The sequence below is a fragment of the Rana temporaria genome, chromosome 13 (assembly GCF_905171775.1).
Source record: "Rana temporaria chromosome 13, aRanTem1.1, whole genome shotgun sequence".
Lineage (NCBI taxonomy): Eukaryota > Metazoa > Chordata > Amphibia > Anura > Ranidae > Rana > Rana temporaria.
In genome coordinates this window covers 118215521-118231482 of record NC_053501.1, presented here as the reverse complement: position 1 = coordinate 118231482, position 15962 = coordinate 118215521, and the positions used below count along the sequence as shown (strand labels likewise).

Sequence of the window (15962 nt, the reverse complement as noted above, 5' to 3'; positions counted from 1 at the left end):
CTTTCTCTCTCTCTGGATTTGTATTCTGGGTACCCCAGTTGGGAGGACCCTCGTCTGACGAGAGCGGCCTCACCAGGGCAATGGAGCCTTAGAAAATGGTTTGACATCCCACAATATCGCACCACTGATGTCCGATTCAGTGCAATGAAAGCCGTCAGTGTAATGATGTCATGTGATCACTAACAGCCAATCTACGGGTGTCATGTCATCCCTTACAGCCAATGTAATGGTGTCATGTGATCAATTAGAGCCAATGTAATGAAAGCCATCAATATAATGGTGTCATGTGATCACTTAGAGCCAATCTAAGGGTGTCGTGATCAATTAGAGCCAATGTTAATGAAAGCCATCAGTGTAATGGTGTCATGTGACCACTTAGAGCCAATCTAATGAAAGCTATCAGTATGATGGTGTCATGTGAGCACTTACAGCCAATGTAATGAAAGCCATCAGCAAAATGGTGTCATGTGACCACTTAGAGCCAATGTAATGAAAGCCATCAGTGTAATGGTGTCATGTGACCACGTAGAGCCAATGTAATGAAAGCCATCAGTATGATGGTGTCATGTGACCACTTAGAGCCAATGAAATGGTGTCATGTGACCACTTAGAGACAATATAATGGTGTCATGTGATCCCTTAGAGCCAATCTAATGAAAGCCATCAGTATGATGGTGTCATGTGACCACTTACAGCCAATGTAATGGTGTCATGTGACCACTTAGAGCCAATGTAATGAAAGCCATCAATGTAATGGTGTCATGTGACCACTTAGAGCCATGTACTGGTGTCATGTGATCAATTAGAGCCAATGTAATGAAAGCCATCAGCGTAATGGTGTCATGTGACCACTTAGAGCCAATGTAGAGAAAGCCATCAGCGTAATGGTGTCATGTGATCGATTAGAGCCAATGTAGAGAAAGCCATCAGTGTAATGGTGTCATGTGATCGATTAGAGCCAATCTAAGGATGTCATGTGATCGATTAGAGCCAATGTAGAGAAAGCCATCAGTGTAATGGTGTCATGTGATCACTTAGAGCCAATCTAAGGGTGTCATGTGATCGATTAGAGCCAATGTAGAGAAAGCCATCAGTGTAATGGTGTCATGTGATCACTTAGAGTCAATCTAAGGGTGTCATGTGATCGATTAGAGCCAATGTAGAGAAAGCCATCAGTGTAATGGTGTCATGTGATCGATTATAACCAATGTAATGAAAGTCATCAGTGAAATGGTGTCATGTGACCACTTAGAGCCAATCTAATGAAAGCCATCAGTGTAATGGTGTCTAATGACCACTTAGATCCAATGTAATGGTGTCATGTGATTACTTAGAGCCGATGTAATGAAAGCTGTACCAGGGCCATGCCATTTAAAGTTTTGGGGGAGGTAAGTGGCCTTCATAAGACTGGAGTAAACCATATGAGGTGTTGGAGGGGTGGGATGTTATTTATTCATCCTGACTGCACTACATGTGGGGGTTTGGGACACGAAGAACCCTTGCCGAATCTAGACTGAACCACAATGGATGGCGGGGAGGCCGATTCCTTGGTATCACGGTCCGCACTCAGGACAGCTTTCTTGGACATGATATCCAGTAGTTGGGAAATAAGAGATGAATGATTGATCTGAAGGGAGGGTGCAAGGAGGCGTGAAGATGAAAGGGGTCATTGGAGGACACACAACGTAGGAGGACGGTGAGGAATATCCAGTGACAGACGATGGAGCCCGGAGAGGACATACATTAGGTTTGGAGGAATCTCTTCTTGTGTGTGAAATGTAGACAATTATCCACCCGGAGCCAAGGACGGCCCTGACAACCTCCACATCCTGAAGGACTACTACTCCCAGCATTCTCCCCACAGGGATTGGGATAGAACTATTATTCATCCGAATTCTATCTTGGAAAGTCTGCACTTCTTTTCACCGGCTGGCAGGTGGGTTATCGGCAATGTTCCTTGTGGTGACCATAAGAGGGTTCTTTGGCTTCCTGGGACATTCCATTGAATCTTTCTCTATTCCCGTGTTGGATGAAAGGTTTCTTCTGTAAAGCTTTGGATGGGTGTTTAATAACGGTAATTGGCAGTTCTGACCCAACCATGTGTCCTCCTTCAATGCCAACATTAATAGAGTGAAGCCAACAGGTCCATGAGTGGTTAATGGGCAGTGCTGTCATGGTGGAGGACCATGGTTAGACAGGTCTTCTAGTATGAACAAGTGGTGCCGTCATGGTGGGGGACATTGTTGGCTTGGTCTTCCATTATGAGGATACCACAGTGGAAGCAGAGTCAACAGGTGGTGCTGTCATGGTGGAGGACCATTGTTAGATTGGTCTTCCAGTATGAAGACAACACAGTGGAAGCCACTGAATCAACAGGTGGTGCTGTCATGGTGGGGGATCATTGTTGGCTTGCTCTTCCGTTATGAATACACCACAGTGGAAGCCAGCAAGTCAACAAGTGGTGCTGTCATGTTGGAGGACCATTGGGTTGGTCTTCCAAGATGACCACACTACAGTGGAAACCAAAAAGTCAACAGGTGGTGCTGTCATGGTGAAGGACCATTGTTGGATTGGTCTTCCATTATGAAAACACCACAGTGGAAGTCAACGGGTGGTACTGTCTTGATGGGGGACCATTGTTGGCTTGGTCTTTCAGTATGATGACACCACAGTGGAAGCCAGCAAGTCAGCAGGTGGGGCTGTCATGGTGGAGTATCTTTGTTGGGTTGGTCTTCCAGTATGATGACACAACAGTGCAAGCCAACGAGTCAACAGGTGGTGCTGTCATGGTGGAGGACCATTGTTGGATTTTTTTTTCAGTATGAAGACACCACAGTGGAATCAAAACAGGTGGTGCTGTCATGATGGGGGACCATTGTTGGCTTGGTCTTTCAGTATGATGACACCACAGTGGAAGCCAGCAAGTCAGCAGGTGAGGCTGTCATGGTGGAGGATCTTTGTTGGATTGGTCTTTCAGTATGATGACATCACAGTGGAAGTCAGCAGGTGGGGCTGTCATGGTGGAGGATCTTTGTTGGTTTGGTCTTCCAGTATGAAGACAACAGAGTGGAAGCAACTGAATCAACAGGTGGTGCTGTCATGGGGGAGGACAATTGTTGGCTTGGTCTTCCAGTATTAAGAAACCACAATGCCAGCAAGTCAAAAAGTGGTGATGTCATGGTGGAGAACCATTATTTGATTGGTCAACAGTCAACAGGTGGTGCTGTCATGGTGGAGAACCATTGTTGGATTGGTCTTCCAAAATTAACACATTACAGTGGAAGCCAAAAAGTCAACAGGTGGTGCTGTCATGGTGGAGGACCATTGTTGGACTGATCTTCCACTGTGGTGTCTTCATAATGGAAGATCAGTCCAACAATGGTCCTCCACCATGACAGCACCATCTATTGACTCGTTGGCTTCCACTGTGGTGTCTTCATACTGGAAGACCAATCCAATAACGGTTCTCCGCTATGACATCACCACTTTTTAAATTGCTAGCTTCCATTGTGGTTTCTTCATACTGGAAGACCAATCCAACAATGGTCCTCCACCATGACAGCCCCACCTGTTTACTCGTTGGCTTCCACTGTGGTGTCATCATACTGAAAGATAAAGCCATCAATGGCCCTCCACCATGACAGCAGTGATCAGTAACCGATTCTGATTGTCCGGTCACTTTAAATTTCCAAACTCATGAAATTTATTTTCAATCTGATGTTTTTTTCCCTCCGGTGAGTTCATTAGAGATCAGAGTTCATTACTGATGATTTCTTATTTACTTCTCGCTGGAGATAAAAGCCGAAGCGTATCGAAGATAATAAACCCGCATCGATTTTTGTTTCTGTTTATTAAACAGAAATCCTACAAGCGGAATGTTGATCTGCGCAGGAGGGAAACCATTGCTTAGAAATCCGTAAATCAAATATTTTCCAGCTTTTCTTAAAAAATAAAATAAAAATTAGAGGTCACACAACAAAATCTGATGTAATCTATTCCTTAATCTAGAACCTTCCCTGACATCACCGGGTGTAAAAAATAATTTATTTTTATTTTTATTTTATTTTATTATCTTTGATGAGGTTGAAAAGGCAAACCAGGAAATGAAAAATGTATAAAAGTTTTATTTATTTTTTTGGTTCCCCTTGTAATACACTAAAAATATATATATTTTTTTATAGGTTTCTTTATTTATTTTTTTGCTGTTTAAAAAAAAATGTTTCCTGCAGCATAAAGCAGTACCAACAGGAACAATCCCTGAATAAATCACCTGGGATCTGCACAATTTGAAAACCGTTTAAAAGAAATGTAAAAACAAACAAAAAAAGAATAAAGTAATCTAAACTCTAAATAAAAAATGGGTGGGGAAAGTCCAAAAAAGGGGGAGTGACACTAATATACCAGTAAACAATATTGTTGAATAGTCATTAATCGAGGGCACAGTGCTGAAGAGGTCCAGGTACAACAAAATCCAACCATGTAGGGGTGCAGTTCATCAATACTTTATCCAATCAATAACGTTGTGAAGTGAAAAATGTTGAAAAACACAACAATAAAAATAAAATATAAAAATAGAAATAAAAATAAATATAAAAATAAAAATAAAAATAAGAATAAGGGTCAAAGTATTTCAGAAGAAGGAGGCCTTGTATCCAAAAAGGGTGAAAGATAGAGAGTGAGCCGTAACCAAGATCTCATATATGCACCTCTAGTGATCCCAGCAGCTCACCTCTAATCTGGCAAGCTGGATTTAATCAGCCCGATCCTGATGGGTGTGGTCCGTTGTTGAATATCACATACGGGTCTCCATAAAGGGGATCCCCTGATGAAGTCACATGTTGACGATACGCGTCGGGATTGGAGGGCTTGGCACACTCCAGCATCCGACCACTGGATATACGAGTTCGCCACTCGTCGGATTGATGCAGCAATTTCGATTTTAAATGTGAGTTTTTAAATGCTTTTAAAATAAACTTTTCACGTCTGACTGGGCTACGCTGTGGTTGTTTATTCCACTTCCCCCCATGTATGACTGCCACATCTGAGTGTCCGGACTGAGCCACAGATAGAGGGGAAGTGTTGGAGGCATAGATTCATTGCGAGTCCGCACTCGTGGAGGAAGGTCTTTTATGTTATATTGTTCATGTGAGTGCATTACTACCTGGGCATTCCTGGGGGGTTTTTGTTTATTGTTGATGATATCACACGATCAGGCTTGTCCTTCTCTCTCACCCCATATACACCACCGAGATCCTCATACATAACAAGAGCCGATTCGTGAACCATTGGGGACACGGGACTCCTAACCCTGGAGAATCAGTAAGGGAGAGGAAGGAGGGACTGACGAGCTCGGCGTTCGTGGATAAGAGCCCCAGTTTTTTCACCCACATGTGAGTGCATCTCCACTGGTTTAAATCAGAAGACATTGCTATCCCTCTCTGTGACGTTATCACACCATTTGGTTTCTACTCCTTTTACTTTTTCATGTAATACACTTTATGGAGACCCGTATGTGATATTCAACAACGGACCACACCCATCAGGATCAGGCTGATTTAATCCAGCTTGCCAGATTAGAGGTGAGCTGCTGGGATCACTAGAGGTGCATATATGAGATCTTGGTTACGGCTCACTCTCTATCTTTCACCCTTTTTGGATACAAGGCCTCCTTCCTCTGAAATACTTTGACCCTTATTCTTATTTTTATTTTTATTTTTATATTTATTTTTATTTCTATTTTTATATTTTATTTTTATTGTTGTGTTTTTCAACATTTTTCACTTCACAACGTTATTGATTGGATAAAGTATTGATGAACTGCACCCCTACATGGTTGGATTTTGTTGTACCTGGACCTCTTCAGCACTGTGCCCTCGATTAATGACTATTCAACAATATTGTTTACTGGTATATTAGTGTCACTCCCCCTTTTTTGGACTTTCCCCACCCATTTTTTGTACTTGTATATGTATGTGGTTATATGCACACACACATTAATTTGTATAACACTTTACAGCGCAAATATTTCACTTGTTACAATTATCACTTTTTGTCTATCGAGGTAGACCTCTTTTTTATTTGCAGCAGTATCCCCACTTTTCACTTGTCCCCTCACTCTAGACAGCGCAGGAGTTCACTTCACTTAAACTCTAAATAAAATAATAATAAATAAAAAATAAATAAAACTCTGAGATCTTTACATTGCAAAATATTGTAAACCATTTAGGTACAAGAGGGGCCCCAATGATTCACAGTTTTCAATAAAAAAAATAATAATTATGCAAAATAAAAAATAATAAAAGATTTATTCCAACTGGAGAAATGTAAAAAAAAAAAAAAAAAACATTCACCAAAATGCTGATCATGGGGTTATATACCCTGAGGTATAAAAACACCTTTAAAAGAAGCGTAAAAAGAATAAAATAATCTAAACTCTAAATAAAATAATACAAAATAAAAAAAGATTTATTCCAACTGAAGAAATGTAAAAAAAAATTAAATGAAATGCTGTTTATGAGGTTATATACCCTGAGGTATAAAAACACCTTTAAAAGAAGCGTAAAAACAACAAAAAAAAGAATAAAATAATCTAAACTCTAAAAAAAATTAAAATAAATTAAAAACTCTGAGATCTTTACATTGCAATTTTTTTATACACCCTGACCTGCAGTGACTGCAGATCTTTGGACAGGTAGGTGGGTATAATGGAGCAGATAAGTTGGCGATGTGCGGTTGGGTGACCCTCTTATCTCCTTGTGATAGGGCTCCGTATAAGAAGACATCACCCTTCCTCTTCACCCTCTCGTCCTCTGCTGGTACCTGGTGTGACATGGCATGCCGGCCTGCACGGGAGAGGCTGCAGAACCGGCTGAGACTCAGGAACGCCCTCGCCCGGGAATGCCTCGCCGAATTTCTTGGAGTCTTTGTTCTGCTCGTGAGTAATCCAAAACATTTTTTTTATTTATTTTTATCCTGGTGACCTTTTCGTCCTGGTGACCATTATCACCGGGTCATAAATGGTGACAACTATCCAAATCCAAAAATGTTCGAGTTGTCACCATAACGGGAACAGAGGGGGACGCCTGTTAAGGTGACCAAATATCTGCCCGGGTTCTGTTCACAAAAGGTTTGGCAAATCTTCTTCCAAATTCGGCAAACCCGAACCTAGAGGCCAATCCCGGTGAAGGCCATGCAGTGCATTGAGGTTTGGAAGGAAATTCTCTGGGGCGAATCTACACATAAATTGTCCGGGACGGTGAATCTGGAACTTGCAAGCCACGGTAATGGTGGTAGTGGTGGTAATGGTGGTAATGATGGTAATGGTGGTAATGATGGTAATGGTGGTAGTGGTGGTAATGGTGGTAGTGATGGTAATGGTGGTAGTGGTGGTAATGGTGGTAGTGATGGTAATGGTGGTAATGGTGGTAGTGGTGGTAATGGTGGTAGTGGTGATAATGATGGTAATGGTTGTAGTGGTGGTAATGGTGGTAATGGTGGTAGTGATGGTAATGGTGGTAGTGGTGTTAATGGTGGTAGTGCTGAACCCCAACCTCATCCCTACTGGTGAAAACTGTGAGGACCACAGATGTGCCGCCATGGTAGAATCAGATCTGTTTCATGGGAGATTTCCTAATTGAAGGGCCGTAATGGATAAGGCACACCAGGCTGTGTGAGAGCCAAGCACCATAGGAGGTCAGGAAAGTATTAGATGGCTGTGCAATGTTTCGGTCTCTTCCCAAGGCCGGGCACGGGTAGTCCTGTGATTATGGTGTTGTTCCTCTTAATTCACATTAGTGTCGGAGAAAGTTTTCAAGTTAAGCTTGGCATTAGGGTTAGAGTTATGTTTAGCATAAGGGTTTGATTTAGGGCTTGTATTTTGGTTAGAGTTAGCATTGAGGTTAGTGTTAGGGATAGTGTTAGAGTTAGGCTTGGCATTAAGGTTAGAGTTAGGTGTAGTGATATGGATAGATTTTGGGTTATGGTTAGAGTTAGAGTTAGGGAGATATAGTGTTAGGGATAGATTTAGGGAGGGATAGCGTTAGGGTTAGAGTTAGGTTTAGCATTAAGGTAATGTTAAGCATAGCATTAGAGTTAGAGCTAAGGTTAGCATTAGAGTTAGGTAAGGATAGTGTTAGGGTTATAGTTAGGGTAGGCACTGGGATAGCATTAGAGTTAGGCTTGTCATTAGGGTTAGAGTTAGGTTTAGCATTAGGGTTAGAGTTAGGGTTTAGGGAGGGTTAGGGTTAGAGTTAGGGGTAATAGTAGGATCAGCATTAGGGTTGGGGTTAGGGATAACATTAGAGTTCGCATTAGGGTTAGAGTTAGGGAGGGCTAGTGTTAGGATTACAGTTAGATTTTGCATAAGGGGTATTGATAGGGTTAGAGTTAGGGCTAGTATCTGAGTTGGTGTTAGGGATAGCATTGGAGTTAGGGTTAGTATTAAGGTTAGAGTTAGGGAGTAATAGGGATAGAGTTAGGGTTAGCATTAGGGTAAGGTCTAGGGTTAGCATTAGGGTTAGCATTAGGATAAGATCTAGGGTTAGCATTAGGGTTAGCATTAGGGTAAGGTTTAGGGTTAGCATTGGGATAAGGTCTAGGGTTAGCATTAGGATAAGGTCTAGGGTTAGCATTAGGGTAAGGTTTAAAGTTAGCATTAGGGTAAGGTCTAGGGTTAGCATTAGGGTTGGTGTTAGCGTTAGCATTAGGATAAGGTCTAGGGTTATCATTAGGGTATGGATTAGGGTTAGTATTAGGGTAAGGTCTAGGGTTAGTATTAGGGTAAGGTCTATGTTTAGCATTAGGGTAAGGTCTATGTTTAGCATTAGGGTAAGGTCTAGGGTTAGCATTATGGAAAGGTCTAGGGTTATGGTAAGGTCAAGGGTTAGCATTAGGGTAAGGTCTAGGGTTAACATTAGGGTTGGTGTTAGGGTTAGCATTAGGATAAGGTCTAGGGTTATCATTAGGGTATGGATTAGGGTAAGGTCTAGGGTTAGCATTAGGGTAAGGTCTTGGGTTAATATTAGGGTAAGGTCTAGGGTTAGCATTAGGGTAAGGTCTAGGGTTAGCATTAGGGTAAGGTCTAGGGTTAGCATTAGGGTATGGATTAGGGTTAGTATTAGGGTAAGGTCTAGGGTTAGCATTAGGGTAAGGTCTTGGGTTAATATTAGGGTAAGGTCTAGGGTTAGCATTAGGGTAAGGTCTAGGGTTAGCATTAGGGTAAGGTCTAGGGTTAGCAGTAGGGTAAGGTCTAGGGTTAGCAGTAGGGTAAGGTCTAGGGTTAGCATTAGGGTAAGGTCTAGGGTTAGCAGTAGGGTTGGTGTTAGCATTAGGGTAAGATCTAGGGTTAGGATTAGGGTTGGTGTTAGGGTTAGCAGTAGGGTTTGTGTTAGCATTAGGGTAAAATCTAGGGTTAGGATTAGGGTTGGTGTTAGGGTAAGCAGTAGGGTTGGTGTTAGCATTAGGGTAAGATCTAGGGTTAGCAGTAGGGTTGGTGTTAGGGTTAGCATTAGGGTAAGATCTAGGGTTAGGATTAGGGTTGGTGTTAGGGTTAGCAGTAGGGTTGGTGTTAGCAATAGGGTAAGATCTAGGGTTAGCAGTAGGGTTGGTGTTAGGGTTAGCATTAGGGTAAGATCTAGGGTTAGGATTAGGGTTGGTGTTAGGGTTAGCAGTAGGGTTGGTGTTAGGTTTAGCATAATGTTAAGCAATACCTGTAATTTGGCCTTCTGCCCCAGCAGTTGTTTCTTTATAACCCCGATCAGTATATTTCTCCCCCATCACATCGGGTGCCCGGGTCTCATCTCTCTCTCTGGCTTGGCGGTGGCCCGTCATGGTGAGTGACAGCGCGTCTGTGAGGCTTCCCGGGAAGCCGGCCAATCAGCTGACGATGTGCCACCATCCCTCACATTAGTAATTACAGCCGTTTATTAGTTATCGGGAATTGTTTATCATTTTTCAGCTACTTCATCCCCATAAACATTCCTGATTATGGAAGGTATCAGTAGAGGGCAGAGTACGACCCGTATTACCCGCAGTCCTCGCCAACCCACCTCCGCCAAGATTATTAACCCATCCTGGCAGAGAGCCCGAGATCCGAGAATCCAAGACTGGAAATTTTTTTTTTTAAAATCCACCTATTGATCTGCTGAGGATCATCTGGTCATCTCTCATCCTTCATCTTTTTTTTTTTTACAATCAAATGTGTGGTTTTTTTTCTTTCATATCCACCTTCGCTTTTCCTGTAAAGAGCCGTGGACGTTCGATTTCGAAATCTGGCCATCTCCAAAAATAAATGTTCTTCAGTCTGACATGAAAGTTCCCCGTTTTGCGCTTTCAAATCCTGTTTTTTCGTAAACAATGGCGCAATTGTCGATTTATCTAGTGACCTTTAACCCCCAGAACGATTGCCCAATGTAGTGAGCGAGCTAGAGGCCACCAATGCCCCTTGTGCGCAGTGAAGGTCTTCACCAGATCTGGGGTTGATTTCAGATTGGCCACTCCCATAATATATCGTGTATATATGGCATTTTGTATACATTGTTTGTCTTCATTTCCTCTCAAGACTTCTTCAGGAGCGATGAATCCAATGGGTGGGCTCTAGCCTTCCTCATGGGTGTGGCAAGGGTCAGAGGACTGTGGAGAGGGTAAACAAAACCCACCCCAGATCTGGTGACGACCTTTGCCTCTCAAGACTTCTTCAGGAGCGATCAATCCATTATAATGGATTGATTGCTCCTGAAGAAGTCTTGAGAGGAAAAGGAAGTCTGGAGAGGAAACGCCCCTTGTGGGCAGCGAAGGTCATCACCAGATCCGAGGTGGGTTTTGTTTACTCTCTTCGCACTCATCTGACCCTTGCCACACCCATGAGGAAGGCTAGAGCCTACCCACTAGGATTTCAGATTGGCCACTCCCATAATATATCGTGTACATGTGGCATTTTGTATACATTGTCTGTCTTCATTTCCTCTCAAGACTTCTTCAGGAGAGATCAGTCCATTATAATGGATTGATCGCTCCTGAAGAAGTCTATAGAGGAAATGAAGACAAACAATGTACATAAAATGCCATATGTACATGATATATTATAGTGACCAATCTGAAATCCTAGTGGTCGTCAACAGATCTGGGTTGGGTTTTTACCCTCTCCGGCTCTGCACTCTTCTAACCCTTGCCACACCCATGAGGAAGAGCTAGAACCCGCCCACTAGGATTTCAGATTGGCCACTTCTATAATATATTGTGTACATATGGCATTTTATATACATTGTTTGTCTTCATTTCCTCTATAGACTTCTTCAGGAGCGATCAATCCATTATAATGGACTGATCTCTCCTTAATAAGTCTTGAGAGGAAATGAAGACAAACGATGCATACAAAATGCCACATGTACATGATATATTATGGGAGTGGCCAATCTGAAATCCTAGTGGGTAGGCTCTAGCCTTCCTCATGGGTGTGGCAAGGATCAGATGAGTGTGGAGAGGGTAAACAAAACCCACCTCGGATCTGGTGAGGACCTTCGCTGCCCACAAGGGGTGTTTCCTCTCAAGACTTCCTTTTCCTCTCAAGACTTCTTCAGGAGCCATCAATTCATTATGGATTGATGGCTCCTGAAGAAGTCTTGAGAGGAAATGAAGACAGACAATGTATATAAAATGTCATATGTACACAATCCAGCTAAAGCATCCACCATTTTTTTTTTGCAGCTGATCACTGTTGCGGCCACGGCGCAGGGAGTCACCAGCCAGAACACCAAAGGGAACTTCTTCTGCATGTACCTGGCTGGAGCCATCGCTGTCGTTATGGCGATTTATGTGTCGGGGGGTGTGTCAGGTACGTTCATTACTCCGTTATATGTCGTTTAGGACACATTTCTTAAACCAATCAAATGCCCTCAACTCTTGACTCATCCTTACCCATCTGGCTGCAAAATTTTATCTCCTGGGTGTGGCCACAGCTCCCCCTTCTCAGGTGCTGAAACGGTCTGAACCAGGAAAAAACAAAATGGCCTTCGTTGGAACTTTTCTAAATTAGAAGCTAATTTCAACCACGTGGCACTTCTAGGTGATATCAAATTAACCACTTCCATACAGCGCAAATTCCGGTAATGGTTGAGTTACTATTAGGGTTCAATTAGGGTTAGTATTTGGGTTGCCGTTGATGGTTGGCTTAATATTAGGGTTGGCTTTAGGATTAGCATTAGGGATAGTGTTAATGGTTGGGTTACTGTTAGGGTTCAAGTAGGGTTAGTATTTCGGTTGCCGTTGATGGTTAGGTTAATATTAGGGTTGGCTTTAGGATTAGGGTTAGTGTTAATGGTTGGGTTACTGTTGGGGTTCAATTAGGGTTAGTATTTGGGTTACCATTGATGGTTGGGTTAATATTAGGGTTGGCTTTAGGATTGGCATTAGGGTTAGTGTTAATGGTTGGGTTACTGTTACGGATGGCATTAGGATTAGCATTAGGGATAGTGTTAATGATTGGGATACTGTTAGGGTTCAAGTAGGGTTAGTATTTCGGTTGCCGTTGATGGTTGGGTTAATATTAGGGTTGGCTTTAGGATTAGGGTTAGTGTTAATGGTTGGGTTACTGTTAGGGTTCAATTAGGGTTAGTATTTGGGTTACCATTGATGGTTGGGTTAATATTAGGGTTGGCGTTAGGATTAGCATTAGGGTCAGTGTTAATGGTTGGGTTTCTGTTAGGGTTCAAGTAGGGTTAGTATTTGGGTTGCCGTTGATGGTTGGGTTAATATTAGGGTTAGTGTTAATGGTTGGGTTACTGTTGGGGTTCAATTAGGGTTAGTATTTCGGTTGCCATTGATGGTTGGGTTAATATTTGGGTTGGCGTTAGGATTAGCATTAGGGTCAGTGTTAATGGTTGGGTTTCTGTTAGGGTTCAAGTAGGGTTAGTATTTCGGTTGCCGTTGATGGTTGGGTTAATATTAGGGTTGGCTTTAGGATTAGGGTTAGTGTTAATGGTTGGGTTACTGTTAGGGTTTAATTAGGGTTAGTGTTTGGGTTGCCGTTGATGGTTGGGTTAATATTAGGGTTGGCTTTAGGATTAGCATTAGGGTTAGTGTTAATGGTTGGGTTACTGTTAGGGTTCAATTAGGGTTAGTATTTGGGTTACCATTGATGGTTGGGTTTATATTAGGGTTGGCTTTAGGATTAGCATTAGGGTTAGTGTTAATAGTTGGGTTACTATTAGGGTTCAATTACGGTTAGTGTTTGGGTTGCCGTTGATGGTTGGCTTAATATTACCGTTGGCTTTAATGGTTGGGTTACTTTTAGGGTTAAATGTAGGTCTAGCATTAGTGTTGGGGATCATTTGTGTTCCTGAATGAGGGACATTTTTTTTTTAGGTCAACATAAGGTCCAGTATAGTTGAAATTGGCTTTCATAACCCTCACGACCCACTGAAAGCCCAATGCAGCCATTAAAACCACCAAAAGCCCTCCTTTCGATTAAAATTGTGAATGTCAAAATTTTGACCAAATTTCCTCAATTTCTCAAAACCTTCCAGCTAATCTCAAGCCTATTTATATCTGTTGTTTTCACGTGTGCCCTTCTCTCCCACAGGTGGACATCTAAATCCGGCATTCTCGCTCAGCCTGTGCGTCCTGGGCCGGTTCCCCTGGTGGAAACTGCCCATCTATGTCATCATCCAGATGGTGGGCTCTTTTGCCGGAGCGGCAGCTGCATTCGCGCTGTACTACGGTAAGACAAAGTCCCACCTTCTCTCACCTCCCGTGTCGTCTCCGGTACTATTGCACTCTTATTTTTTTGTTTTCTTTAAGATGCCATCCAGAGTTACACCGGTGGCAACCTGACTGTGTACGGACCACGAGAGACGGCCTCCATATTTTCCTCATACCCCGCCCCCTACCTGAGCATCGCCAACGGTTTTCTCGATCAGGTGACACCATAGCGCAATTCCATCCATCGATGATTTCTTGTGCTCTTTATGAGCTGATAGATAAGTTGTCTTTTAAAAGGACATTTTAAAGTGGACCTGTCAAACTCTCAAGTATGTGTTTTGGTTATCCCCGAAACCGACAATGTTCCCCTCACCTCCTGTTTAGGTGACCACTTTAAAATTCAAATGCAAAAAACACAGTACATCTTAAGATAGTTAAAGGGTCTAATTTCTCAAAAATTATGTCCATGCAGGTGATGGGGACAGCAATGTTGATGGTCGGCATCTTGGCCATCATTGACTCCAAGAACAAGCCGGTCCCGAAGGGTCTGGAGCCAGTCGTGGTTGGGATGTTGGTGTTCTCCATTGGCCTTTCCATGGGAGCGAATTGTGGTTATCCGATCAACCCGAGTCGAGACCTGGGACCGCGGCTCTTCACCTACGTGGCGGGATGGGGCTCAGATGTCTTCAGGTTGGTGGCCAATCCTTCGGCAGTTTGTTGGTTGTAAAGAGCGGGTGGAAGGGTGGCCTTCAGTTTAGCTTGACTGTCTTTCGGTCAACATGGTTGCCGCTCAAGAACATTTGTTAAAATTTAGAGGCGCAGGAGAATGGTTAGAACTTCCAGCAGCTCTTTTTGGTCCTCATCGGGCAAAACGCTCATCATGTATCCATCATGGATGTTCTAACCCTTACCTGCTCTATCCAAAACAATAAATGGGTTCATTAGGTGATGCAGGTGGTGGGGACAGCAATGTTGATGGTCGGCATCTTGGCCATCATTGACTCCAAGAACAAGCCGGTCCCGAAGGGTCTGGAGCCAGTCGTGGTTGGGATGTTGGTGTTCTCCATTGGCCTTTTCATGGGATCGAATTGTGGTTATCCGATCAACCCGAGACCTACGTGGTGGGATGGGGCTTAGATGTCTTCAGGTTGGTGGCCAATCCTTCAGCAGTTTGGGTGGAAGGGTGTCCTTCAGTTTAGCTTGATCGTCTTTCGGTCAACATTTGCAAAAATTTTGAGGCGCAGGAGAATGGTTAGAACTTCCAGAAGCTTTTTGTTTTGGTCCTTGTCGGGCAGAACGCTCATCATGTATCCATCATGGAGGTTCTAACCCTTACCTGCTCTGTCCAAAACAATAAATGGGTTCATTAAGAGAGGGTGTGACCACTTTATCCTTATTGGATCACACTGGAGACATCTCCCCCTACTTCTGGTCCTTCTGTAAAAACCTGGGCTCTGCTCTTAATCAAACCTCTTTGTTCCCGTGGACCTCTATCTTCTTACAGTCTTAGTGCTCAGTAGTAACCCCCAGCTCTGCTGATTCCCTGCTCAGTAGTAACCCCCAGCTCTACTGATCCTAAGCTCAGTAGCAACCCCTAGCTCTGCTGATCTCCCACTCAGTAGTAACCCCCAGCTCTGCTGATCTTCTGCTCAGTAGTATCCCCAGCTTTGCGAATCCCCCTCTCAGTAGTAACCCCCAGCTCTGTTGATCCTCCCCTCAGTAGTAGCCCCCAGCTCTGACGATCCCCCGCTCAGTAGCAACCCCTAGCTCTGCTGATCTCCCACTAAGTAGTAACCCCTAGCTCTGCTGGTCTTCTGCTCAGTAGTATCCCCAGCTTTGCGGATCCCCCTCTCAGTAGTAACCCCCAGCTCTGTTGATCCTCCCCTCAGTAGCCCCCAGCTCTGATGATCCCCTGCTCAGTAGCAACCCCTAGCTCTGCTGATCTCCCACTCAGTAGTAACCCCCAGCTCTGCTGATCTTCTGCTCAGTAGTATCCCCCAACTCTGCTGATCCTCCGCTCAATAGTAACCATCAGCTCTGCTTATCCCCCGCTCAGTACTAACCAACAGCTCTGCTGATCCCCCATTCAGTAGTAACCCCCAGCTCTGCTGATCCCCCACTCAGCAGTAACCTCCAGCTCTGCTGATCCCCCGCTCAGCAGTAACCTCCAGCTCTGCTGATCCCCCGCTCAGCAGTAACCTCCAGCTCTGCTGATCCCCCGTTCAGTAGTAACCCACAGCTCTTCTGATGCCCCACTCAGCAGTAAC

General features: G+C 43.6%; 1 protein-coding gene across 3 annotated transcripts in view; it reads left to right on the top strand.

Annotated features, from left to right (window-relative positions):
* The window catches only part of AQP10 (aquaporin 10), an 18478-nt gene continuing 2516 nt past the window's right edge, over positions 1-15962 (top strand). For 2 of the 3 annotated variants that reach the window (XR_005744718.1, XM_040332566.1), the window contains exons 1-5: positions 6625-6934; positions 11704-11830; positions 13577-13714; positions 13795-13913; positions 14168-14385. Coding sequence is in view for 2 of the 3 variants with exons in the window: in XM_040332566.1 (XP_040188500.1) it covers positions 6725-6934; positions 11704-11830; positions 13577-13714; positions 13795-13913; positions 14168-14385 (812 nt within the window). In the remaining variant the exon portion in view is untranslated. Of the gene's footprint in view, positions 1937-6624; positions 6935-11703; positions 11831-13576; positions 13715-13794; positions 13914-14167; positions 14386-15962 lie in introns of those variants that run through there. The other variant, XM_040332567.1, reaches the window with a different exon arrangement.